This window comes from Tachyglossus aculeatus, chromosome 8 (assembly GCF_015852505.1).
Source record: "Tachyglossus aculeatus isolate mTacAcu1 chromosome 8, mTacAcu1.pri, whole genome shotgun sequence".
Taxonomy (NCBI): domain Eukaryota; kingdom Metazoa; phylum Chordata; class Mammalia; order Monotremata; family Tachyglossidae; genus Tachyglossus; species Tachyglossus aculeatus.
The window spans coordinates 36,254,038-36,281,277 of record NC_052073.1 but is presented as its reverse complement, the minus strand read 5'-3'; the positions used below and the strand labels follow the sequence as shown (position 1 = coordinate 36,281,277).

The 27,240-nt window shown below is 52.6% G+C and overlaps 1 protein-coding gene across 2 annotated transcripts; it reads right to left on the bottom strand.

Annotated features, from left to right (window-relative positions):
• Positions 1-532: 532 nt before the first annotated feature.
• TTLL9 (tubulin tyrosine ligase like 9) lies at positions 533-25,184 on the bottom strand. Of its 2 annotated transcripts, XM_038750235.1 has the most exons (14): positions 25,084-25,181; positions 22,897-22,940; positions 21,532-21,624; positions 18,474-18,585; positions 15,568-15,753; positions 11,760-11,828; positions 10,699-10,789; positions 7,525-7,565; positions 6,655-6,742; positions 5,261-5,319; positions 4,945-5,141; positions 2,937-3,050; positions 954-1,075; positions 626-791 (listed from the first exon to the last, which is right to left on the bottom strand). In XM_038750235.1, the coding sequence occupies exons 1-14, from the start codon at positions 25,096-25,098 to the stop codon at positions 721-723; spliced, it is 1,302 nt and encodes a 433-aa protein (XP_038606163.1). In that variant the 5' UTR covers positions 25,099-25,181; the 3' UTR covers positions 626-720. The 2 variants fall into 2 exon arrangements, with proteins under 2 accessions (XP_038606162.1, XP_038606163.1); XM_038750234.1 differs by lacking the exon at positions 954-1,075 and having other exon boundaries at positions 533-791; positions 25,084-25,184.
• Between the last annotated feature and the right edge of the window lie 2,056 nt (positions 25,185-27,240).

Below are 27,240 nucleotides of genomic sequence, written 5' to 3'. Positions count from 1 at the left end.
AATTGTGGTATTAAGCGCTTACTCTGCGTCAAGCACTCCACTGCTGCTCTCCTGAACCTACCCAGCTGCTCGACGATAAAACAATCGTTGTGGTATTTGTTATTAATAATAATTGTGGTATTTGTTATTAATAATAATTGTGGTATTTGTTATTAATAGTCATTGTGGTATTTGTTATTAATAATAATTGTGGTATTTGTTCAGCGCTTACTCTGCGTCAAGCACTGTTCTAACCGCTGGGGTGGATCCAAGCTAATCAGGTTGGACACGGTCCCTGTCCCCCGTGGGGCTCCCAGTCTTCACCCCCATTTTCCAGAGGGGGAAACTGAGGCCCAGAGAAGGGAGGTGACTGGCCCAAGGTCACACAGCAGACAAGCGGCGGGGCCGGGATGAGAACCCGGGGCCTTCTGCCCGCCAGGCCGCACCGCTTCCCCTCTAAAGCGCTCACTCCACGCCAAGAAGAAGTCCTCTGCGGGCAGGGAATGCGTCTATTGTCGTATCGCCCTCTCCCAAGCGCCCAGTCCAGTGCTCCGCACCCAGTGAGCGCTCAATAAATACGACCGAATGAATGACGCGCCCGGACGCTTCTCTCGCCACCGGACAACACCGGTTGACGCGAATCATTTAATAGCCACGGAGGGCTTCCCGCGCCCCCTCCCAGGCTACCAGGCTGGGGGGGGGGCTTCTGGAGGGGGGTGTCTTGGACGCCCACGGCGCGGCCTAAGCTTTCTTCTGGTGCCAGGGGGAGCGGAACAGTTCCCTCAGCTGCTTCTCCCGGTCGTTGTGGCATCCTGAAAGGGAAGTGGGGACCACCCTCAGAGGGGGGCGCGGGGGTCCCCCCCACCCCACCCCGGACTAAGCGCTTAGTACAGTGCTCTGCACACAGTAAGCGCTCATTAAATACGATTGATGATGATGATGATGAGACCCCCCCCCCCGCTCTGCGTCCGTACCCAGGTGGGTGTTGGCCACGAAGCCCCCAAGGGCCGCGTCCCAGGCCCCGTCCCCTCGGCTGACCGGTCCGTCGTCCCACATGAGGTCGAAGCCCCCGACCCGCTTCTCCTTGCCCGTCAGCCTGCGGCGGGGGAAAGGGGTCGGGGGGCGCTGAGGGTCTCGGGGGGCCGAGGGCCGGGGCCTAGTCGGGACCCCCGGAGCCGAGCGATGAAGCGGGACTTCCCCAGGCCGGACGGCCAGGCGCTCATCGTGCTTTCCGAGCGCTTCGTCCAGTGCTCTGCACGCGGTAAGCGCTCAATAGATAATAATGATAGTATTTATTAAGCCCAGACTGAGCCCTTTCCTTCCTCTCCCCCCTCTCCATCCCCCATCCTACCTCCTTCCCTTCCCCACAGCACCTGTATATATGTATATATGGTTGTACATATTTATTACTCTATTTATTTTACTTGTACATATCTATCCTATTTATTTTATTTTGTCGGTATGTTTGGTTTTGTTCTCTGTCTCCCCCTTTTAGACTGTGAGCCCACTGTTGGGTAGGGACTGTCTCTATGTGTTGACAATTTGTACTTCCCAAGCGCTTAGTACAGTGCTCTGCACATAATAAGCGCTCAATAAATACGATTGATGATGATGATGATGATGATTAAGCACTTACTATGTGCAGAGCACTGTTCTAAGCGCTGGGGAGGTTACAAGGTGTATATATGTGTATATATGCTTGTACATATTTATTACTCTATTTTACTTGTACGTATCTATTCTATTTATTTTCTTTTGTTAGTATGTTGGGTTTTGTTCTCTGTCCCCCCCTTTTAGACTGAGCCCGCTGTCGGGTAGGGACCGTCTCTATATGTTGCCAACTTGGACTTCCCAAGCGCTTAGTCCAGTGCTCTGCACACAGTAAGCGCTCAATAAATACGATTGATGATGATGATGACGACGACTTCCCCCGGCCGGACAGGCAGACGTTCATCGTGCTTTCCGAGCGCTTCGTCCAGTGCTCCGCACGCGGTAAGCGCTCAATAGGTAATAATGATAGTATTAAGCGCTTACTACGTGCAGAGCACTGTTCTAAGTGCCGGGGAGGTTACAAGGTGATCAGGTTGTCCCATGGGGGGGCTCACCTCTTCATCCCCATTTTCCAGATGAGGTAACGGAGGCCCAGAGAAGTGAAGTGACTGGCCCAAAGCCACCCAGCTGACAGTTGGCGGAGCCGGGATTTGAACCCACGACCTCCGACTCCAAAGCCTGGGCTCTTTCCACCGAGCCACGCTGAATGAATCGATCCGAATGTGACTTTGGGCAAGCCACTTCACTTCTGTGGGCCTCCGTCCCCTCGTCTGGGAAATGGGGATGGAGACCGTGGGACAACCTCATGGCTTCTATAGGTTGCCAACTTGTACTTCCCAAGCACTTAGTCCAGTGCTCTGCACACAGTAAGCGCTCAATAAATACGATTGAATGAATGAATGAATGTTGGGTAGGGACCGTCTCTATATGTCGCCAACTTGGACTTCCCAAGCGCTTAGTCCAGTGCTCTGCACGCAGTAAGCGCTCAATAAATACGACTGAATGAATGTTGGTTAGGGACCGTCTCTATCTGTTGACAACTTGGACTTCCCAAGCGCTTAGTCCAGTGCTCTGCACACAGTAAGCGCTCAATAAATACGAATGAATGAATGGCCTGGTAACCTCCCCAGCGCTTAGAACAGTGCCTGGCACCTAGTAAGCGCTTAATAAAGGCCATGGTTATTGCCAGTTTGAGCGCTTGCCGGGCCCCGGGGCCGCCTGACGGCCTCGCGTCTCCCCCAATGCTCAGACAGGTGTGGGGTATGTAGTAAGCGCCTCACACACCCCATCACCGTTATCATCAGGCCACGCTGCTTCTCTCGTAGGACCCCTGCGTCCGAGCCCGCGGCCTCCGGGAAGTCTTCCTCGATTGAGTTGGGAGTGAGGGGCCGGGGGGTGGGCCTCACCTGGCCTCCATGTCGACTACGTGGAGGACGTCCTCCAGAAGGCAGGTTTTCAGCTGGTAGTCTTCGGGGCTACTGGCCGTGAGGGACGGGGAGGCGTTCACCTCTAGCAGCCACCTGCGGGTCGGGGGGGATCGGGGTGGGAGGTCTCCCCATCACCGTGCCTCGGTTTCCCCCCGAAAATCCCGGTCCGGTGCCCGCCCGTCCCTCCCCTCTCCAACCGTCAGTGGTATTTATTGAACGCCCTAAAGGGCTAGGAGCGCTCAGGACAGTTCAGTCTGCTGTTGGGTAGGGATTGTCTCTATCTGTTGCCAAATTGCACTTTCCAAGCGCTCAGTCCGGTGCCCTGCACACAGTAAGCGCTCAATAAGTACGACTGAATGAATGAATGAGTCACCCTTCTCCTGGGCCCTGTAGTGAGCGCCCCCCCAGGTCCTGAGCACCCCTCTGTCCATCACGCTTCTCCTGGGCTCTGTGCTGAGCACCTCCTAGGCCCAGGGCCCTGTGCTGAGTGTCCCCCGCTGTCCGTCACCCTTCTTCCGGGCCCTGTGCTGAGCGCCCCCCTCGGTCCGTCACCCTTCTCCAGGGCCCTGTACTGAGCGTCTCCTTCTCCATCCCCCTTTGCCTGGGCCCTGTACTGAGCGTCTCCCTCTTCATCCCCCTTCTTCCGGGCCCGGTGTTGAGCGCCCCTCTCTGTCCACCACCCTTCTCCAGGGCCCGGTGCTGAGCAGCCCCCCTCTATCCCCCTTCTCCCGGGCCCTGTGCTGGGCGTCTCCCTCTCCACCCCCCTCCTCCCGGGCCCTGTACTGAGCGTCTCCCTCTCCACCCCCCTCCTCCCGGGCCCTGTACCGGGCATCTCCCCCTCCACCCCCCTCCTCCCGGGCCCTGTACCGGGCATCTCCCTCTCCACCCCCCTCCTCCCGGGCGCTGTACCGGGCGTCTCCCTCTCCACCCCTCTCCTCCCGGGCCCTGTACTGGGCATCTCCCTCTCCATCCCCCTTCTCCCGGGCCCTGTACTAAGCGTCTCCCTCTCCACCCCCCTCCTCCCGGGCCCTGTACTGGGCATCTCCCTCTCCATCCCCCTTCTCCCGGGCCCTGTACTAAGCGTCTCCTTCTCCATCCCCCTTCTCCCGGGCCCTGTACTGGGCGTCTCCCTCTCCACCCCCCTCCTCCCGGGCCCTGTACTGGGCGTCTCCCTCTCCACCCCCCTCCTCCCAGGCCCTGTACCGGGCGTCTCCCTCTCCATCGCCCTTCTCCCGGGCCCTGTACCGGGCATCTCCCTCTCCATCCCCCTTCTCCCGGGCCCTGTACTAAGCGTCTCCCTCTCCATCCCCCTCCTCCCGGGCCCTGTACTAAGCGTCTCCCTCTCCATCCCCCTCCTCCCGGGCCCTGTACCGGGCATCTCCCTCTCCATCCCCCTTCTCCCGGGCCCTGTACCGAGCGTCTCCTTCTCCACCCCCCTCCTCCCGGGCCCTGTACCGGGCGTCTCCCTCTCCACCCCCCTCCTCCCGGGCCCTGTACCGGGCGTCTCCCTCTCCACCCCCCTCCTCCCGGGCCCTGTACCGGGCGTCTCCCTCTCCACCCCCCTCCTCCCGGGCCCTGTACTGGGCGTCTCGCTCTCCATCCCCCTTCTCCCGGGTCCTGTACTGAGCGTCTCCTTCTCCATCCCCCTTCTCCCGGGTCCTGTACCGAGCGTCTCCCTCTCCACCCCCCCTCCTCCCGGGCCCTGTACTGAGCGTCTCCCTCTCCATCCCCCTTCTCCCGGGCCCTGTACCGGGCGTCTCCCTCTCCACCCCCCTCCTCCCGGGCCTTGTACTAAGCGTCTCCCTCTCCACCCCCCTCCTCCCGGGCCCTGTACTGAGCGTCTCCCTCTCCACCCCCCTCCTCCCGGGCCCCGTGCTGAGCGCCTCCCTCTCCACCCCCCTCCTCCCGGGCCTTGTACTAAGCGTCTCCTTCTCCACCCCCCTCCTCCCGGGCCCCGCGCTGAGCGCCCCCCGTCCGCCCCCCTCACGGCTTGAGCCTTTGGTCGACGAGGACGTCGTAGCCGTAGAGCTGGAAGCAGCGGGGGTCGTCGCGGATGGTCCGCTGGACGCTGCGGAGGCTGCGGACCAGCAGGTCGCCCAGGGCCCCGAACAGCCCCGCCGCCGCCGCCCCGCCCTCGCGCCCCGTCACGTACTGACGGAAACGCCCAAGCGACCACTTGCAGCCCTGACGGGGGGACGGGGGGACGGACACGGACACGGACACCGCCCCGGCGGACGCTCAGTACGTGGGGGAGCGGGGCCGCTCGGTCCGCCCCGTCCCGCCCCGCCCCGCCCCCGGCGGACCTTGCCCGGGTCGTAGGCGGGCGCCGTCCGCTGCACCGCCACGTTGGTCAGGTGGACGTCTGGGCGACGCTAAGGACTGCGGGACCGCGGGCGGGACAAGGACCGGACCGGACCGGACCGGACCGGACCGCACGAGAAAGGACACGACGCCCGCAGGGCGCGGACCCTCGCGGGACACGCCCCCCACGCGGGACACGCCCCGTCCGGCCACGCCCCCTCGCGGGCCACACCTCCGCAGGCCACGCCCCCTGCGGCGCGCCCCGTCCGCCTCGGGTCACGCCCCCACGTGGCACGCCCCCGTCAGGCCACGCCCCCCCGCAGGACGCGCCCCCTTCACGGCACGCCCCCATGGGTCACGCCCCCTCGCGGCATGCCCCCGTCAGGCCACGCCCCCACAGGTCACGCCCACGTCAGGCCACGCCCCCTCCGGCCTCGGGACCCGCCCCTCACAGGCCACGCCCCCTCGGGTCACGCCCCCCTCGTGACACGCCCCCATCAGGCCACGACCCGCCGGCTTTGGACATAACCCCGCAGGCCACGCCCCCTCGGGGGTCACGACCCCACAGGCCACGCCCCCGCCGGCCTCGTGTCACGCCCCACAGGCCACGCCTCCTGTGGGCCACGCCCCCACCAGGTCACGCCCCCGCCAGCATCGGGACACGCCCCCCCGGCCCCGCCCCTCAGGCCCCGCCCCCTCAGGCCCTCAGGCCCCATCCTTTCGGAAGGGCGGGTGCCGCCCCTCTGTCCCCAGGCCCCGCCCCTTCAGCCCTCAGGCCCCGCCCCCTGCTCTCCGGCCCCCGCCCCCTCGGCTGCCAGTTCCCAAGGACCAGTTGGTTAGGGGAACCGAAGGAGGTGCGAGGGCGCCCCCTGCTGGCCGACCTCCCGAGCTTCAGGAGAATCCCCGACCTCCCTCAGCCGGTCCCCCAGCACCGTTTGATTTGGAGGGGGCGGATCGGTCCTCAGGCCCCGCCCCCTGGGAATCTCAGGGGGCCCCCCCTCCGGATCTCTGGGCCCGCCCCCGGTCCTCAGACTCCGCCCCTTCAGACCTCTGGCCCCGCCCCCTCTGTCGCCGGGCCCGCCCACTACTCTCTGGCCCCGCCCCTCGCCCGTCAGGCCTTGCCCCCTGCTCTCAGACCCCGCCCCTTTAGCACTCAGGCCCCGCCCCCTGTGCTCTGGCCCCGGCCCCACGGTCCTCGGGGCCCCGCCTCCTGCTCTCGGGCCCCGCCCCCTCAGCCCTCAGACCCCGCCCCTCGGTCCTCAGACCCCGCCCCTCGGTCCTCAGGCCCCGCTCCTTCAGCTATCGGGCCCCGCCCCCTCTGTCCCCAGGCCCCGCCCCCTTCATCCCCCGGGCCCCTCGGTCCCCCCGGTCCCCCCGGTGCCCCCCGGTCGGATACAGTGGTCGTCGAGGCTGCTGAGGGTGAAGCGCGTGTGCGAGAAGCGGGCGAAGCCGTCGCGGTACAGCCAGGCCCGCAGCGGCAGGTACTGGGCGGGAACACACACACACACACACACACACCCGGGGGCGGGGGGGGGGACCCTCAGCGGGGTCATCCCCCCCTACCCCCTCCATCCTCCCCCACAAGGGGCCCCGGGGTCATCCTCCCCCCCCAAGTGACCCCCGGGGTCATCCCCCCATCCCCCCCATCCTCCCCCCCCAAGTGACCCCCGGGGTCATCCCCCCATCCCCCCCATCCTCCCCCCCAAGTGACCCCCGGGGTCATCCCCCCATCCCCTCCATCCTCCCCCCCAAGTGACCCCCGGGGTCATCCCCCCATCCCCTCCATCCTCCTCCCCCCCCCAAGGGACCCCCGGGGTCATCCCCCCATCCCCTCCATCCTCCTCCCCCCCCCAAGTGACCCCCGGGGTCATCCCCCCATCCCCTCCATCCTCCCCCCCAAGTGACCCCCGGGGTCATCCCCCCATCCCCCCCATCCTCCTCCCCCCCCAAGTGACCCCCGGGGTCATCCCCCCATCCCCTCCATCCTCCCCCCCCAGTGACCCCCGGGGTCATCCCCCCATCCCCTCCATCCTCCCCCCCCAGTGACCCCCGGGGTCATCCCCCCATCCCCTCCATCCTCCCCCCCCAAGTGACCCCCGGGGTCATCCCCCCATCCCCTCCATCCTCCCCCCCAAGTGACCCCCGGGGTCATCACCCCATCCCCTCCATCCTCCGCCCCAAGTGACCCCTGGGGTCATCCCCTCCATCCCCCCAACACACACACACACACACACACACACACACACGGGCAGGGGGCTGAACTTACGGACATCACCAGGACGTAGACCCTCAAGTCGAACTTGCGACCTGCGACCACAGAGAAGCGGCGAGCCCACCCCCCACCCCCTATGAGCTGGCCCCCGGCTCCCCATAATAACAATAACAATAACAATAATAATAATAATAATAATAATAATGGCATTTGTTAAGCGCTTACTATGTGCCAAGCACTGTTCTAAGCGCTGGGGAAGATACAATAATAAATAATAATGATAGCATTTGTGAAGCCCTTACTATGTGCCAAGCACCGTTCTAAGCGCTGGGGAGGATACAACAATAAATAATAATGACAGCATTTGTGAAGCGCTTACTATGTGCCAAGCACCGTTCTAAGCGCTGGGGAGGATACAATAATAAATAATAATGATAGCATTTGTGAAGCCCTTACTATGTGCCAAGCACCGTTCTAAGCGCTGGGGAAGATACAATAATAAATAATAATGATAGCATTTGTGAAGCCCTTACTATGTGCCAAGCACCGTTCTAAGCGCTGGGGAGGATACAACAATAAATAATAATGACAGCATTTGTGAAGCACTTACTATGTGCCAAGCACCATTCTAATCGCTGGGGAGGATACAATAATAAATAATAATGACAGCATTTGTGAAGCGCTTACTATGTGCTAAGCGCTGGGAAGGATACAACAATAAATAATAATGACAGCATTTGCGAAGCACTTACTACGTGCCAAGCACCGTTCTAAGCGCTGGGGAGGATACAATAATAAATAATAATGATAGCATCTGTGAAGCGCTTACTATGTGCCAAGCACTGTTCTAAGCGCTGGGGAGGATACAATTATAATAATAATGATGGCATTTGTGAAGCGCTTACTATGTGCCAATAATAAATAATAATGATGATGGCATTTGTGAAGCACTTACTATGTGCCAAGCACTGTTCTAAGCGCTGGAGAGGATACAATAATGATAGTAATGATGGCATTTGTTAAGTGCTTACTATGTGCAAAGCACTGTTCTAAGCACTGGGGAGGATACAATAATAATAATGATGGCATTTGTTAAGCGTTTACTATGTGCCTTTTAGACTGTGAGCCCACTGTTGGGTAGGGACTGTCTCTATATGTTGCCAATTTGTACTTCCCAAGCGCTTAGTACAGTGCTCTGCACATAGTAAGCGCTCAATAAATACGATTGATGATGATGATGATGATGATGATGATGTGCAAAGCACTGTTCTAAGCACCGGGGAGCATACAAGGTAATCAGGTTGTCCCACGGGGGGCTCACAGTCTTCATCCCCATTTTCCAGTTGGGGGAACTGAGGCCCAGAGAAGTGAAGTGACTTGCCCAGAGTAACACAGCTGACAGTTGGCGGAGCCGGGATTTGAACCCATGACCTCTGACTCCCAAGCCCGGGCTCTTTCCACTGAGCCACGCTGCTTCATACAAGGTGATCAGGTTGTCCCTCGGCGGGGGGGGGGGGCTCACAATCTTCATCCCCGTTTGACAGATGAGGGAACTGAGGCCCAGAGAAGTCGCCCAAAGTCACCCAGCTGACAAGTGGCGGAGGCGGGATCTGAACCCACGACCTCGGACTCCAAAGCCCGGGCTCTTGCCACTGAGCCACGCTGCTTCACTTGTGGTCTTTGTTAAGCGCTTACTACGGGCCAGGCACTGGACTGAGCGCTGGGGGAGAGACAAGCTCAGGGGGTTGGAAACCCCCAGCCCACTTTCCAGCTGAGGGAACTGAGGCCCAGACAATAATCCTAATGGTGGTATGTGTTAAGCGCTTACTATGTGCCAAGCACCCTTCTAAGCGCCGAGCGCCGTTCCAGGTGCTGGAGGGAAGGGACTTACCCAAGGTCACACGGCAAACAACGGCTCAGTGGAAAGAGCCCGGGCTTTGGAGTCGGGGGTCATGGGTTCGAATCCCAGCTCTGCCAACTGTCAGCTGGGTGACTTGGGGCGAGTCACTTCACTTCTCTGGGCCTCAGTTCCCTCATCTGGAAAATGGGGATGAAGACTGGGAGCCCCCCGGGGGACAACCTGATCTTCTTGTAACCTCCCCAGCGCTTAGAACAGGGCTTGGCACTTAGTAAGCGCTTAATAAATGCTTAAAAAAAAAACCAAAAAACAACCGCACGTAGCAAACAACTGGCAGCGCCAGGTTTATAATAATAACGATACTAAAGGTACCTGTTAAGCGCTTACTATGAGACTGTGAGCCCATTGTTGGGTAGGGACCGTCTCTATATGTTGCCAGCTTGTACTTCCCAAGCGCTTAGTACAGTGCTCTGCACGCAGTAAGCGCTCAATAAATACGATTGAATGAATGAATGAATGGCAGGCACTGTACTAAGTGCTGGGGCTGATACAACCTAATCAGTCCCAATCCCTGTCCCCCGTGGGGCTCACAGTCCTCATCCCCGTTTGACAGAGGGGGAAACCGAGGCCCAGAGAAGTGACGGGACTTGTCCAAGGTCACACAGCAGACAAGGGGCAGAGCCGGGAGGAGATCAGCGTGGCTCAGTGGAAAGAGCCCGGGCTTTGGAGTCAGAGGTCGTGGGTTCAAATCCCGGCTCCGCCAATTAATAATCAAAATAATAATAATGATGGTCTTTGTTAAGCGCTTACTATGTGCAAAGCACTGTTCTAAGCGCTGGGGAAGATACAAGGTGATGAGGTTGTCCCACATGGGGCTCACGGTCTTATTCCCCATTTTCCAGATGAGGTCGCTGAGGCCCAGAGAAGCTAAGCGACTTTCCCCAAGTCACCCAGCCGACAGTTGGCAGAGCCGGGATTCGAACCCTTGACCTCTGACTCCGAAGCCCGGGCTCTTTCCATTAAGCCACGCTGCTTCTCAATTGTCAGTTGTCCAGCTGGGTGACTTTGGGCCAGTCACTTCGCTTCTCTGGGCCTCAGTGGCCTCATCCGGAAGATGGGGATGAAGACTGGGCGCCCCACGGGGGACAACTCTGTAACCTCCCCAGTGCACATAGTAAGCACTTAATCAATGCCATAATTATTATTATTATTATTATTATCCCAAGTCCTTCTGGATCCCAGGCCCGGGCTCTCCCCGCTAGGCCGCACCGCCCTCCACCCTCAGGTGCTCTATCAATACCCATCGATCGATCGATCGATCGATCGATCGATCACCGGTGGGCCGCTTCTTGTAGATTTGGCGGACTCACCGCCTATCAGGTAGGGGTCTTCGATGTATCTCTGAGCGACGTAGTTTTCCACCGGGGCCTCTTCCTTCTGGTCATCTAAGCGGGAATTGTCCTGGAGAGGGTCCGGGCCCAAGCCCATTGGCTTGGGGGCCGCCATCTTGGACCGGCTAGGCCCACTCCCTTCTTCCCGGCGCTTAGAACAGTGCTTGGCACATAGTAAGCGCTTAACAAATACCATCGTTATTATGATTACTATTTCCCCCACCCCCAGTTGCCTCCCCGGGACCACCCACCCCCAGCCCCCCACCCCGCCTCCAGTGGGGGTAGGGTGAGAGCGCTTAGTCCAGTGCTCTGCCCACAGTGAGCGCTCAATAAATACGATCGAATGAGTGAAAAACAGGAGGAGGGAGGAGGGGAGGGAGGGAGGAAAAGAGGGACTGAGAGGAAGGATCATCCATCGTCATCATCAGTCGTATTTATCGAGCGCTCACTGTGTGCAGAGCACTGGACTAAGCGCTCGGGAAGTCCAGGTTGGCAACATCTAGAGACGGTCCCTACCCGACGGCGGGCTCACGGTCTCAAAGGGGGAGACGGAGCACAAAACCGAACATGCTAACAAAATAAAATAAATAGATTAGATGTGGACAAGTAAAATAAATAAATAAATAATGAATAAATAAATAAACAAACAAATAAATAAATAATAAATAAATAAATAAATAATGGATGAATGAATGAATGGATGAATAATAAATGAATGAGTGAATGAATGAATGAATAAATGAATGAATGAATGAATGAATAAATAAATAAATAAATAGAGAATAAATAAATAAATAGAGGGAGAGGAAAAGGAGGGAGAGAGGAAGAAAAGGAGGGAAGGAGGACTGAGGGAGAGAGTGAGCCCACTGTCGGGTAGGGACCGTCTCTATCTGTTGCCAACTTGGACTTCCCAAGCGCTTAGCCCAGTGCTCTGCACACAGTAAGCGCTCAATACATACGATTGAATGAATGAATGAATGAAGGGTGGGAAGGAGGGTGGGAGGAAGAGGAGGGCAGGAGGGGGGTTTCGGGCCCCTCACCTTCCTCCAGTCCATGATGTCCTTGAGCTTGCGGAAGAGGAAGATGCCCCGGCCTTGGGATCGGGCCACCTGCAATCGAGGCCGGCTCAGTCCTCCCGCAGGCCCCGGCGCCGCGCCACACGCCGGGCCCGGGGATACCGAGTCAACGCCTCGGGCCCGGTAGGCCCTGGCCTCATGGGGCTCCCCGTCTGAGGAGAAGGGAGCTCGGGGAGCGCGTCCCCGGTTGACGGGGGAGGAAACCGAGGCCCAGAAAGGGAATGATAAGCGCTTGCTCCAGTGCTCTGCACACAGCGGGCGCTCAATAAAGACGATTGGACGAATGAAAGGCGAGGCCATTCAGGGGTCCGAGCGAAGGTTATCCGCGGAGGAAGGGCCTCCCCCAGTCTCTGGGCCTCAGTTCCCTCATCTGTAAAATGGGGATGAAGACTGGGAGCCCCCCCGTGGGACAACCTGATCACCTCGTATCCTCCCCAGCGCTTAGAACAGTGCTTTGCACATAGTAAGCGCTTCATCAATGCCATCATTATTATTATTATTATAACGATGATGGCATTTGTGAAGCGCTCACGACGTGCGAAGCACTGTTCTCGGTTTTCTTTTATTCACGGTATTTAAGCGCTTACTACGTGGCAGGCGGCGCGGGGGAATCCAAGCTCACCGGATTGGACGCGGCCCCCGGCCCACATGGAACTCACCCTCTTAATCCCCATTTTACGGGTGAGGAAACTGAGGCCCAGAGGAGCCAACTGACTTTTTTGTCTTTGTTTTAAGGTGTTTGAGCGCTTACTAGGTGGCAGGCACTGCACTAAGCGGTTGGGGGGAACCCAAATCTCGTCGGGCACAGTCCCTGTCCCACCCGGGGCTCCTCACGCTCTCAATTCCCATTTTACAGAGGTGGAAACGGAGGCCCAGAGAAGCCAAGCGACTTGCCCAAGGCCACCCAGCAAACGTTGTGGTGGACCGGGATTCGAACCCAGGTCCCCGGTCCGGAATCCAGGTACCCTGGGCCGAGATCTCTCTCTCTCTCTCTCCAACTCCCTGAGATAACAAGTTGCCTTCCACGCCCACGCGGCTCCCCAAACAATAGCCCGAATGACAGTATTTAATAAGCGCTTCCTCGCTCATCTTAATTTGCGGTTCCTCGTTCCCAATTAGCGCAAATTACGGCCTGTCACGACGATGGGGACCGGTGACAATTCCCTGCTGCGACTCCCGGGCTCGATGCAGAAATTTTCTTTCGGCGCTCACCCCTTCATTCAGTCGCTTTCCCGTTCAATTGCGTTTATTGAGCCCTTACTGCGTGCAAAGCGCTGTGCTAAGCGCTTAGCCCTTAAATCCCCTCTCCTTTTCGTTCATTCATAAATGTACATATTTATTACTCTATTTATTTATTCATTTATTTATTTATTTTACTTGTACATTTCTATCCTATTTATTTTATTTTGTTGGTGTGTTTGGTTCTGTTCTCTGTCTCCCCCTTTTAGACTGTGAGCCCACTGCTGGGTAGGGACTGTCTCTGTGTGTTGCCAATTTGGACTTCCCAAGCGCTTAGTACAGTGCTCTGCACATAGTAAGCGCTCAATAAATACGATTGATTGATTGATTCATTCATTCATTCATTCATAAACGTACATATTTATTACTCTATTTATTTATTTATTTATTTTACTTGTACATTTCTATCCTATTTATTTTATTTTGTTGGTATGTTTGGTTCTGTTCTCTGTCTCCCCCTTTTAGACTGTGAGCCCACTGCTGGGTAGGGACTGTCTCTGTGTGTTGCCAATTTGTACTTCCCAAGCGCTTAGTACAGTGCTCTGCACATAGTAAGCGCTCAATAAATACGATTGATTGATTGATTCATTCATTCATAAATGTACATATTTATTACTCTATTTATTTATTTATTTATTTATTTTACTTGTACATTTCTATCCTATTTATTTTATTTTGTTGGTGTGTTTGGTTCTGTTCTCTGTCTCCCCCTTTTAGACTGTGAGCCCACTGCTGGGTAGGGACTGTCTCTGTGTGTTGCCAATTTGTACTTCCCAAGCGCTTAGTACAGTGCTCTGCACATAGTAAGCGCTCAATAAATACGATTGATTGATTGATTGATTCATTCATTCATTCATAAATGTACATATTTATTACTCTATTTATTTATTTATTTATTTATTTATTTATTTATTTTACTTGTACATTTCTATCCTATCTATTTTACTTTGTTGGTATGTTTGGTTCTGTTCTCTGTCTCCCCTTTTAGACTGTGAGCCCACTGCTGGGTAGGGACTGTCTCTGTGTGTTGCCAATTTGTACTTCCCAAGCGCTTAGTCCAGCGCTCTGCACATAGTAAGCGCTCAATAAATACGATTGATTGATTCATTCATTCATTCATTCGTATTTATTGAGCGCTTACTGTGTGCAGAGCGCTGGACTAAGCGCTTGGGAAGTCCAAGTTGGCAATATAGAGACGGGCCCTACCCGACAGCGGGCTCACAGTCTAGAAGGGGGAGACAGAGAACAAAACCAAACATATTAGCAAAGTAAAATAAATAGAATAAATATGGACAAATCAAATAAATAGAGTAATAGCGCCACTCATTCATTCGCTTGCTCATTCATTCATTCAATCATATTTATTGATCCGTGTTCCACACTTCATTATTCATTTTCCAATTCTCCTGCTATTACTGGGTTTACCTCCCTTTTTCCCTGGAGAAGCAGCGGGGCTCAGTGGAAAGAGCCCGGGCTTTGGAGCCGGAGGTCACGGGTTCAAATCCCGGCTCCGCCAACTGTCAGCTGGGTGACTCTGGGCGAGTCACTTCACTTCTCTGGGCCTCAGTTCCCTCATCTGGAAAATGGGGGTGAAAACTGGGAGCCCCCCCCGTAGGACAACCCGATCACCTTGTAACCTCCCCAGCGCTTAGAATGGTGCTTATACTGTATATATGTTTGTACATATTTATTACTCTATTTATTGATTTATTTTACTTGTACCTATCTATTTATTTTATTTTGTTAGTATGTTTGGTTTTGTTCTCTGTCTCCCCCTTTCAGACTGTAAGCCCACTGTTGGGTAGGGACTGTCTCTATATGTTGCCAACTTGGACTTCCCAAGCGCTTAGTCCAGTGCTCTGCACACAGTAAGCGCTCAATAAATACGATTGATTGATTGATTGATTAACCAATACCATCATTATTATTATTATGATTATTTATTGTCGTACTGTGCTTTCCCAACCGCTTAGTACGGTGCTTCGAGACCGTGAGCCCACTGTTGGGTAGGGACCGTCTCTATATGTTGCCGACTTGTACGTCCCAAGCGCTTAGTCCAGTGCTCTGCACACAGTAAGCGCTCACTAAATACGATTGAATGAATGAATGCTCTGCATTTGGGCAAGTCCCTTCACTTCCCTGAGCCTCAGTTCCCTCATCTGTCGAATGGAGATGAAGCCCACGAGCCCCACGGCGGACATCCTGATGGCCTCATCATCATCAATCGTATTTATTGAGCGCTTACTATGTGCAGAGCACTGTACTAAGCGCTTGGGAAGTACAAATTGGCAACATCTAGAGACAGTCCCTACCCAACAGTGGGCTCACAGTGTCTCCCAGGGACCGTCTCTCTATGTTGCCAACTTGTACTTCCCAAGCGCTTATTCCGGTGCTCTGCACACAGTAAGCGCTCAATAAATACGATTGATTGATTGATTGATTGGTTCATAAATGGCGTCATCGTGGGATTTCGGATTTCGCTCTCCTCCTGGGCTCAAGGAGGCCGTCCCATGCCCCTCGCCCAGGGGCTCACCGGCTTCATGATCCATGTGGTCCCGGGGCTCTTGCGGAATTCCTCGACGAACAGGTGGTACTCGGACGGCAGGTCGAACGTCTTCGGGAAGAAGTCGCACTTCCCGGCTTCCAGTTTTCCCTCCTCGCGCTCCACGCGCTTCCGGAAACGCTTCAGGTTCTTCACCATGTAGTTCTTGCGGGTCAGCTGGAGTGCGGGGGAAAAAATCCCGCCCTGGACTGGAAACCTCCCCGAGGAGAGGGACCGTCCCCCCACCGACCCCGGGCTCGGCTGCGATGGGCCGGGTGTTCAGCCGAGCGCTGTGCTGAACGCTCGGGACGGAGTAAAATAAATCAATAAATAAATGGAGTAATAAATACGTACAAACATATTCATTCATTCATTCATTCAATCGTATTTATTGAGCGCTTACTGTGTGCAGAGCACTGTACTAAGCACTTGGGAAGTACAGTTGGCAACACAGAGAGACGGTCCCTACCCAACAGCGGGCTCACAGTCTAGACGGGGGAGACAGACAACAAAACAAAACATGTTAACAAAATAAAATAAATAGAATAAATATGTGCAAATAAAATAGAGTAATAAACACGTACAAACATATATACATATATAGTCAGAGGTCGTGGGTTCTAATCCCGGCTCCGCCACTTCATTCATTAATTCAACCGTATTTACTGAGCGCTTACTGTGTGCAGAGCGCTGGACTAAGCGCTTGGGAAGTAGAAGTCGGCAACATATAGGGACGGTCCCTACCCAACAGCGGGCTCACAGGCTAGAAGGGGGAGACAGGCAACAAAACATATTAACAAAATGAAATAAATAGAATAAATATGTACAAATAAAATAGAGTAATAAATACGTACAAACATATAGAGTCAGAGGTCGTGGGTTCTAATCCAGGATCCGCCACTTCATTCAGTCATTCAACCGTATTTACTGACATATACGTATATACAGGTGCTGCGGGGAAGGGAAGGAGGTATTAAGGTCTAATAAAGTTTTGGGGTGTCTAAATTTCTGCAGACTCGCACCTCCTCCTGCCTTCGAGACATCTCTACTTGGATGTCCTCCTGTCACCTCAGCATGTCCAAAACACAACTAACTCCTTATCTTTCTACCCAAACCCCGTCTTTCACATCACCCCGGACAACATCAGCATCCTTCCTGTCTCACAAGCCCATAGCTTTAGTCCGTGAGCCCCCCGTGGGACAGCCTAATCGCTTTGTATCCTCCCCAGCGCTCAGAACAGTGCTTTGCACATAGTAAGCGCTTAATAAATGCCATTATTATTATTATTATTGAGGAAAACAGGCCAGGAGGCCACGACTTGGGATCTTCCCCCGGGAACGAGGCCGGCTCCGTTGAGGAAAGCAGGCCAGGAGGCCGCCGTTTTGGCTCCTCCACAGACACGAGGCCAGCTCCAATGGGGGAAAACGGGCCAGGACGCTGCCGTTTGGGATCTTCCACGGATTCACTCATTCAATCGTATTTATTGAGCGCTTACTGTGTGCAGAGCACTGGACTACGCGCTTGGGAAGAAGTACAAGTTGGCAACAAATAGGGACGGTCCCTACCCAACAGCGGGCTCACAGTCTAGAAGGGGGAGACAGACAACAAAACAAAACAAAATAAATAGAGTAAATTGAGCGCTTACTGTGTGCAGAGCACTGTACTAAGCGCTTGGAAAGTACAATTCGGCAACATATAGAGACAGTCCCTACCCAACAACGGGCTCACAGTCTAAAAGGGGGAGAAAGACAGCAAAACAGAACAAGTGGACAGGTGTCAATATATTCATTCATATATGTTTGTACATATTTATTACTCTATTTATTTTACTTGTACATATCTATTCTATTTATTTTATTCTGTTAGTATGTTTGGTTTTGTTCTCTGTCTCCCCCTTTTAGACTGTGAGCCCACTGTTGGGTAGGGACTTGTATGTTGCCAACTTGGACTTCCCAAGCGCTTAGTCCAGTGCTCTGCACACAGTAAGCGCTCAATAAATACGATTGATTGATTGATTCAATCGTATTTATTGAGCGCTAGTTCCAATGGGGAAAAACGGGCCAGGAGGCCGCGACTTTGGATCTTCCCCCGGGACAAGGCCGAATCCAATAGGGGAAAACAAAATAATAATAATAATAATAATAATGGCATTTGTTAAGCGCTTACTACGTGCAAAGCACTGTTCTAAGCACTGGGGGGGGATACAAGGTAATCAGGTTGTCCCGCGGGGGGCTCACAGTCTTCATCCCCATTTTCCAGATGAGGGAACTGAGGCTCCGAGAAGTGAAGTGACCTGCCCAAAGTCACCCAGCTAATCGGCGGAGGTGGGATTCGAACCCATGACCTCTGACTCCAAAGCCCGGGCTCTTTCCACTGAGCCACGCTGCTTCCCTACAACAAGCCAGGAGGCCGCCTTTGTGGATCTTCCACAGATAGGAGGCCGCGACTTTGGATCGTCCCCGGCCTCAAGGCCGACTCCACTGAGGCCAACAGCAGAGTCTTCATGAGAAGTGGCTCAGTGGAAAGAGCCCGGGCTTTGGAGTCAGAGGTCATGGGTTCGAATCCCGGCGCTGCCAACTGTCGGCTGTGTGACTTTGGGCAAGTCGCTTCCCTTCTCTGTAAAATGGGGATGAAGACCGGGAGCCCCCCGTGGGACAACCTGATCACCTCCCCAGCGCTTAGAACGGTGCTTGGCACATAGTAAGCGCTTAATAAATGCCATTTAAAAAAAAAAACCAGGCCAGGAGGCCGCCATTTGGGGGTCTTCCACAGTCACCAGGCCAGGTGCGATGGGGAAGACGGGCCAGGGGGCCGCCAGTTTGGATCGCCCCCGGCAACGGGGGTGGTGGGAGACCCGGTGGCCCACCCCCGGCCCACCCGGGGGGACCCCGACTCACCTCGTAGTGGTTGCGGAAGTGGCTGACGCGGACGTGCTCGGCCATGTACGTGTGATCGAAGCTCTCCCGGACCCAACTGGCGTCGCACCAGTAGAAGTCCCACTCGCCCTCGCTGCGGGCAGTCGGGGGGCCGGCGGAGAGGGGACAAGGCCACGGTCAAGAGGGCGTCCCCGCCTTCTTCGCCTCCCCCCGCCGCATTTATTTTATTTTCTTAGTAGGTTTGGTTTTGTTCTCTGTCAATCAATCAATCAATCAATCAATCAATCAATCGTATTTACTGAGCGCTTACTATGTGCAGAGCACTGTACTAAGCGCTTGGGAAGTACAAATTGGCATCACATAGAGACAGTCCCTACCCAACAGTGGGCTCACAGTCTAAAAGGGGGAGACAGAGAACAGAACCAAACATACCAACAAAATAAAATAAGTAGGATAGAAATGTACAAGTAAAATAAATAAATAAATAAATAAATAAATAGAGTAATAAATATGTACAACCATATATACATATATACAGGTGCTGTGGGGAAGGGAAGGAGGTAAGACGGGGGGATGGAGAGGGGGACGAGGGGGAGAGGAAAGACTTTTAGACTCTGAGCCCGCTGTTGGGTAGCGACCGTCTCTCTACGATGCCAATTTGTACTTCCCAAGCGCTTAGGACGGTGCTCTGCACATAGTAAGCGCTCAAGAAATACGATTGATGATGATGATATTTTTTGTTTCAATAAGAATAATGGTATTTGTTAAGCGCTTCCTATGTGCAAAGCACCGTCCTAAGCGCTGGGGAGGTTCCCAGGTCATCAGGTTGTCCCACGGGGGGCTCCCAGTTTTCATCCTCATTTTCCAGATGAGGGAACTGAGGCCCAGAGAAGTGAAGTGACTCGCCCGAAGTCACCCAGATGACAGTTGGCGGAGCTGGGATTTGAACCCATGACCTCTGACTCCAAAGCCCGGGCTCTTGCCACTGAGCCACGCTGCTGCTCATGATATTTGTTAATGATGATAGTGATGCTGGTATTTTTGTTTCAGTAGTATTTGTTAGTGATGATAGTGATTTGTGATAGTGATAATGATGATGGTATTTGTTAAGCGCTTACTCTGTGCCAAGCACCGTTATAATAATAATAATAATAATAATAATGGCATTTATTAAGCACTTACTATGTGCAAAGCACTGTTCTAAGCGCTGGGGAGGTTACAAGGTGATCAGGTTGTCCCACGGGGAGGCTCACAGTCTTAATCCCCATTTTCCAGATGAGGGAACTGAGGCCCAGAGAAGTGAAGTGACTTGCCCAAAGTCACCCAGCTGACAATTGGCAGAGCCGGGAACTGAACCCATTCATTCAATCGTCTTTATTGAGCGCTTACTGTGTGCAGAGCACTGGACTAAGCGCTTGGGAAGTACAACCGGGCAACCTATGGAGACGGTCCCCACCCAACCACGGCTCACAGTCTAGAAGGGGGAGACAGGCAACAAAACAAAATATATTAACAAAATAAAATAAATAAGACGGCAAGGGGCTACTGGAGATTTGAACCCATGACCTCTGACTCCAAAGCTCTAAGCGCTGGGGGAGATACAAGGTCATCAGGTTGTCCCCCGTGGGGCTCACAGTCTTCTCCCCCATTTTGCAGATGAGGGAACTGAGGCCCAGAGAAGCGAAGCGACTTGCCCAAAGTCCCACGGCTGACAGGCGGCGGGACCGGGATTAGAACTCATGACCTCTGACTCCCAAGCCCGGGCTGTTGCCACTAAGCCGCGCTGCTTCTCGTGTTAATAATAATAATAATAATAATAATAATAATAATAATAATGGCATTTGTTAAGCGCTTACTATGTGCAGAGCACTGTTCTAAGCGCTGGAAGCGCTCACTACGTGTCAGCCGAGCTCGTCTCTAGACGTCAGCTCGGGGTGGGCGGGGAATGGGTCGGTTTATTCTTCTTCTGTCCTCTCCCAAGCGCTTAGTACAGCGCATTGTGCCCAGTAAGCGCTCAGTAAGAACGAATCCCTCCATCAATGGTATTTATTGAACGCTTACAGCGTGGCTCAGTGGAAAGAGCCCGGGCTTTGGAGTCAGAGGTCATGGGTTCAAACCCCGGCTCTGCCAATTGTCAGCTGGGTGACTTAGGGCAAGTCACTTCACTTCTCCAGCGCTTAGTACAGTGCTTCCAGCGCTTAGTACAGTGCATTGCACATCGTAAGCGCTTAATAAATGCCATCATTATTATTCTCTGGGCCTCAGCTACCTCATCTGCAAAATGGGGATGGAGACTGTGAGCCCCCCGTGGGACAACCTGATCACCTTGTCACCCCCCCAGCTCTTAGAACGGTGCTTTGCACATAGTAAGCGCTTAATAAATGCCATCATTATCATTATTATCAAGCGCTTAGTACAGTGCTCTGCACATAGCGCTCAATAAATACGATTGATGATTATTAATATTATTACTCTGCACAGAGCGCTGTACTGAGCGCTTGGGAGGGGCCAGTCCAACAGAGTCGAGAGACATGCGGACGCGCTCGTCCACGTACGTGTGATCGAAGCCCTGCCCACAACCACCTGTATATATGTATACATGTTTGTACATATTTATTACTCTATTTATTTATTTATTCATGTTACTTGTACATATCTATTCTATTTATTTTATTTTGTTAGTATGTTTGCTTTTGTTCTCTGTCTCCCCCTTTGAGACTGTGAGCCCACCGTTGGGTAGGGACTGTCTCTAAATGTTGCCAATTTGTACTTCCCAAGCGCTTAGTACAGTGCTCTGCACAGTTAGCGCTCAATAAATACGATTGATGATGACTGTCTCTCTATGTTGCCAACTTGTACTTCTCAAGCGCTTAGTCCAGTGCTCTGCACACAGTAAGCGCTCAATAAATACGACTGATTGATTGATTGATTGATTGAGAGTCTGGCGGACCATCGATGGTATTTATCGAGCGCTTACTGTGTGCGGGGCGCTGGACTGAGTGCTTGGAAGAGGACGATAGGAGACAGTTGCTAGACACATTCCCCGCCCAATAAGTAGCCATCCCGCCACGTCTCTTACTCTTTAACTTCCACCCATCCGGGTCTCTGGTGGAGGACATCTAAAATGGTGTTGACCAGGGCGCACTTGAATCGGATACACGGTCTTGGTTCCCTGCAATAATAATAATAATAATAATGATGATGGCGTTTATTAAGCGCTTACTATGTGCCAAGCACTGTACTAAGCGCTGGGGAGGTTACAAGGTGATCAGGTTGTCCCACAGTGGGGGGCTCCCAGTCTTCATCCCCATTTGACAGACGAGGGAACTGAGGCCCAGAGAAGTGAAGTGACTTCCCCCAAGTCACCCAGCTGACAATTGGCGGAGATGGAATTCGAACCCAGGACCTCTGACTCCAAAGCCCGGGCTCTTTCCACAGAGCCACGCTGCTTCTCTGCAAGACAGATCCCCCTCCAGCGCTAACTACAGTGTCCCCAGAGGGCCCTCAATACAATACCCCCCCCCCCCCCAGGGGGCATTCAGTACAGTCCCTCAGAGGAATAATAAATCCCATGACTACTAGTAGGCTGTTAACATACAGCTCCCCTAGCACTTAGTACAGTCCATCGATCAATCAATCGCATTTATGCATTCAGATGTATTTCCTGAGCGTAGAGCACTGTTCTAAGCGCTGGGGAGGGGACAACAGAGCTGACAGTCTAGAGGAGTGCTTACTTTATGCAGGGCGCTGTACTGAGCGCTTGGGAGAATCCAATAGTGTTGGTGGGCACAAACCCCACCCCTGATCCAGCTTTCAATCCAGCAATCAGCGGCATTTATTGAGCATCGACCGTGTGCAGAGCACTGTACTAAGCACCTGAGACAATCCAGCAATTAGTGATATTTATTGGCCACCTAATCTGCCAGAGCATACATACATACATACATATTTACATACATAAATACATAAATACATACATATTTATTACTCTATTTATTTATTTATTTATTTTTCTTGTACATTTCTATCCTATTTATTTTATTTTGTTGGTATGTTTGGTTCTGTTCTCTGTCTCCCCCTTTTAGACTGTGAGCCCACTGTGGGGTGGGGACCGTCTCTCTATGTTGCCAACTTGGACTTCCCAAGCGCTTAGTACAGTGCTCTGCACATAGTAAGCGCTCAATAAATACGATTGATTGATTGATTGATTGAGAGCACTGAACACTTGGGAAGAAACCAATATGGATGGAAGACACAAACCCAGCCCCCAAAGGGCTTACGATCCAGCAGTCACTGGGATTTAGTGGGCACCTACAGTGTGTGAAAGTACTGTACTAAGCGCCTGGGAGATTATCTTGTATCTACCCCAGAGTTTAGTACAGTGCCTGGCACCTAGTAAGCACCTACCAAATACCTTTAAAATAAATAAAAATCAACCACCTACCTCTCTTTCAGTTTTGGGGAGCCGTGGCTCTTAGAGCCCAGGTTCTGCAACAAGAAGAGGGACGTGAGTTCCGTCAGGGGTGATAATAATAATAATAATGTCATTTATTAAGCGCTTACTATGTGCAAAGCACTGTTCTAAGCGCCGGGGAGGTTACAAGGTGGTCAGGTTGTCCCACGGGGGGGCTCACAGTCTTTAATCCCCGTTTTAATCCCCACGCTGTGGAGCAGCGTGGCTCTGTGGAAAGAGCCCGGGCTTTGGAGTCAGAGGTCATGGGTTCAAATGCCGGCTCCGCCAACTGTCAGCTGGGTGCCTTTGGGCAAGTCACTTCACTTCTCTGGGCCTCAGTTCCCTCATCTGTCAAATGGGAATGACGACTGTGAGCCCCAAGGGGGACAACCTGATCACCTTGTAACCTCCCCAGCGCTTAGAACAGTGCTTTGCACATAGTAAGTGCTTAATAAATGTCATTATTATTATTATTATTTTACAGATGAGGTAACTGAGGCACAGAGAAGTGACTTGCCCAAAGTCACCCAGCTGACAATGGGCGGAGCCGGGGTTTGAACCCATGACCCCTGACTCCAGAACCCACGCTCTTTTCCACGTCCGTGCTATTTATTGAACACCTCCTGTGTGCAGAGCACTGTACGAAACACTTGGAAGAGACCGGTAGAGTCCGCAGAAATGATCCTCGCCCTCCAGAAGTGAAGCCGCAGGGCCTCGGGGGTAGAGCCCGGGTTTGGGAGTCAGGAGGCCCTGGGTTCTAATCCCGGCTCTGCCCCTTCTCTGCTGCGTGACCTTGGCCAAGTCACTTCATTTCTCCGGGCCTCAGTTCCCTCATCTGGAAAATGGGGATGAAGACTGGGAGCCCCGTGTGAGACGGGGACCGTGTCCAACCCCGATTGTCTTGTATCTACTCCAGCGCTCAGTATAGTGCCTGCACATAATAAGCGCTTAACTAATACCACCATTATTATTATTATATTATAAGCTGCTTATTACAAGCAGCGTGGCTCAGTGGAAAGAGCTCGGGCTTTGGAGTCAGAGGTCAGGGGTTCAAATCCCGGCTCTGCCAATTGTCAGCTGGGTGACTTTGGGCAAGTCACTTCCCTTCTCCGGGCCTCAGTTCCCTCATAATTCAATAATACGATTGAATGAATGGAAGGGGTCCAAATACGATTGATTGAATGAATGAATCAATCAATCAATCAATCAATCGCATTTATTAATAATAATAAAAATAATGTTGGTATTTGTTAAGCACTTACTATGTGCAAAGCACTGTTCTAAGTGCTGGGGGGAACACAAGGAGATGAGGTTGTCCCTTGTTGGGCTCACAATCTTAATCCCCATTTTACAGATGAGGGAACTGAGGCACAGAGAAGTGAAGTGACTTGCCCAAGGTCACACAGCAGACATGTTTATTGAGCGCTTACTGTGTGCAGAGCACTGTACTAAGTGCTTGGGAAGTCCAAGTTGGCAACACATCAATCAATCATATTTATTGAGCGCTTACCGTGTGCAGAGCACTGTACTAAGCGCTTGGGAAGTACAAATTGGCAACATATAGAGACAGTCCCTACCCAACATTGGGCTCACAGTCTAAAAGGGGGAGACAGAGAACAAAACCAAACATACTAACAAAATAAAATAAATAGAATAGATATGTACAAGTAAAATAAATAAATAAATAGATAGAGTAATAAATATGTACAAACATATATACATATATACAGGTGCTGTGGGGAAGGGAAGGAGGTAAGATGGGGGGGATGGAGAGGGGGATGAGGGGGAGAGGAAGGAAGGGGCTCAGTATGGGATGAGGGGGAGACGGTCCCTACCCAACAGTGGGCTCACAGTCTAAAAGGGGGAGACAGAGAACAAAACCAAACATACTAACAAAATAAAATAAAATAAATAAAATAAATAGAATAAAATAAAATAAATAGAATAGATAGGTACAAGTAAAATAAATAAATCAATAGAGTAATAAATATGTACAAACATATATACAGGTGCCGTGGGGAAGGGAAGGAGGTAAGATGGATCATCATCATCAATCGTATTTATTGAGCGCTTACTGTGTGCAGAGCACTGTACTAAGCGCTTGGATGAATAGAAGGGGTCCTTTGGAGTCCCAGCGCTGGGGTCTTTCCCTCGGGGGTCGTCTCCCCCGCTCCTTACCCGGGCCCTCGACATAACGCCGCCGCCGCCAAGCTTCACCAGGGGTCGTTCAGCACAGCCCCCGGGCGACAACGCATCCCTGTTTCCATGGCAACGGAGGACCGTTAGGGGGCGGGGGAGTCGTTGATGCACGGAGTCTGCGCAGTCCGGCCCGGGGCGGGGGGGGGGGGGGGAGGGACACGCTCGGAGTCTGCGCAGTCGGCGCGGCGTTCGTGCCTGGAGTCTGCGCATGCGCGGGAGGCCGGGGGGCGGGGCTTAAGGAGAAGAGGGAGCGAATCGGGAGCTTTCAATGCGCAGAATCCGAATCCCAGCGAGGGGGCTGGTGCGCATTCATTCACTTGTATTCATTCATTCATTCATTCATTCATTCATTCAATCAATCGTATTTATTGAGCGCTTACTGTGTGCACAGCACTGTACTAAGCGCTTGGGCAGTACAACTGGGCAACCTATAGAGACGGTCCCCACCCAACCACAGCTCACAGTCTAGAAGGGGGAGACAGGCAACAAAACAAAATATATTAAGAAAATAAAATAAATACGGCAAGGGGCTACTGGATTTTGGTCTTTCAAAGGGAATCATTTTCATTCAATCGTATTTATTGAGCGCTTACTGTGTGCACAGCACTGTACTAAGCGCTTAAGAAGTACAACTGGGCAACCTATAGAGACGGTCCTCATCCAACAGCGGGCTCACAGTCTAGAAGGGGGAGACAGGCAACAAAACAAAATAAAATAAATAAGAAAGGCAAGGGGCTACTGGATTTTGGTCTTTCAAAGGGAATCACTTTCATTCAATCATATTTATTGAGCACTTACTGTGTGCACAGCACTGTACTAAGCGCTTGGGAAGTACAAGTGGGCAACATATGGCTCAGTGGAAAGAACACGGGCTTTGGAGTCAGGCGTCATGGGTTCAAATCCCGTCTCCGCCAATTGTCAGCTGGGTGACTTCGGGCAAGTCACTTCACTTCTCTGGGCCTTAGTTCCTTCATCTGGAAAATGGGGATGAAAACTGTGAGCCCCCGTGGGACAACCTGATCACCTTGTAACCTCCCCAGCGCTTAGAACAGTGCTTTGCACATAGTAAGCGATTAACAAATACCATCATTTTATTATTATTATATAGAGACGGTCCCTACCCAACAGCGGGCTCACAGTCTAGAAGGGGGAGACAGGCAACAAAACAAAATATATTAACAAAATAAAATAAATAAGGCGGCAAGGGGCTACTGGATTTTGGTCTTTCAAAGGGAATCACTTTCATTCAATCGTATTTATTGAGCGCTTACTGTGTGCACAGCACTGTACTAAGCGCTTGGGAAGTACAACTGGGCAACCTATAGAGACGGTCCCCACCCAACAACGGCTCACAGTCTAGAAGGGGGAGACAGGCAACAAAACAAAATATATTAACAAAATAAAATAAAGACGGCAAGGGGCTACTGGATTTTGGTCTTTCAAAGGGAATCACTTTCATTCAATCGTATTTATTGAGCAATTACTGTGTGCACAGCACTGTACTAAGCGCTTGGGAAGTACAACTGGGCAACCTATGGAGACGGTCCTCATCCAACAGCAGGCTCACTGTCTAGAAGGGGGAGCCAGGCAACAAAACAAAATATATTAACAAAATAAAATAAATAAGACGGCAAGGGCCTACTGGATTTTGGTCTTTCAAAGGGAATCACTTTCATTCAATCGTATTTATTGAGCGCTTACTGTGTGCAGAGCACTGTACTAAGCGCTTGGGATGTACAACCGGGCAACCTATAGAGACGGTCCCCACCCAACAACGGCTCACAGTCTAGAAGGGGGAGACAGGCAACAAAACAAAATATATTAACAAAATAAAATAAGACGGCAAGGGGCTACTGGATTTTGGTCTTTGAAAGGGAATCCCTTTCATTTACGGCAAGGGGCTACTACTACTATCCCAGCTCCACCACAAGTCTGCTGTGTGACCTTGGGCAAGTCACTTAACTTCTCTGAGCCTCAGTTACCTCATCTGTAAAAATGGGGATTAAGACTGTGAGCCCCCCGTGGGACAACTTGATCACATTGTATCCCTCCCCAGCGCTTAGAACAGTGCTTTGCACATAGTAAGCACTTAACAAATGCCATTATTATTATTATTATTATTACTAGATTTTGGTC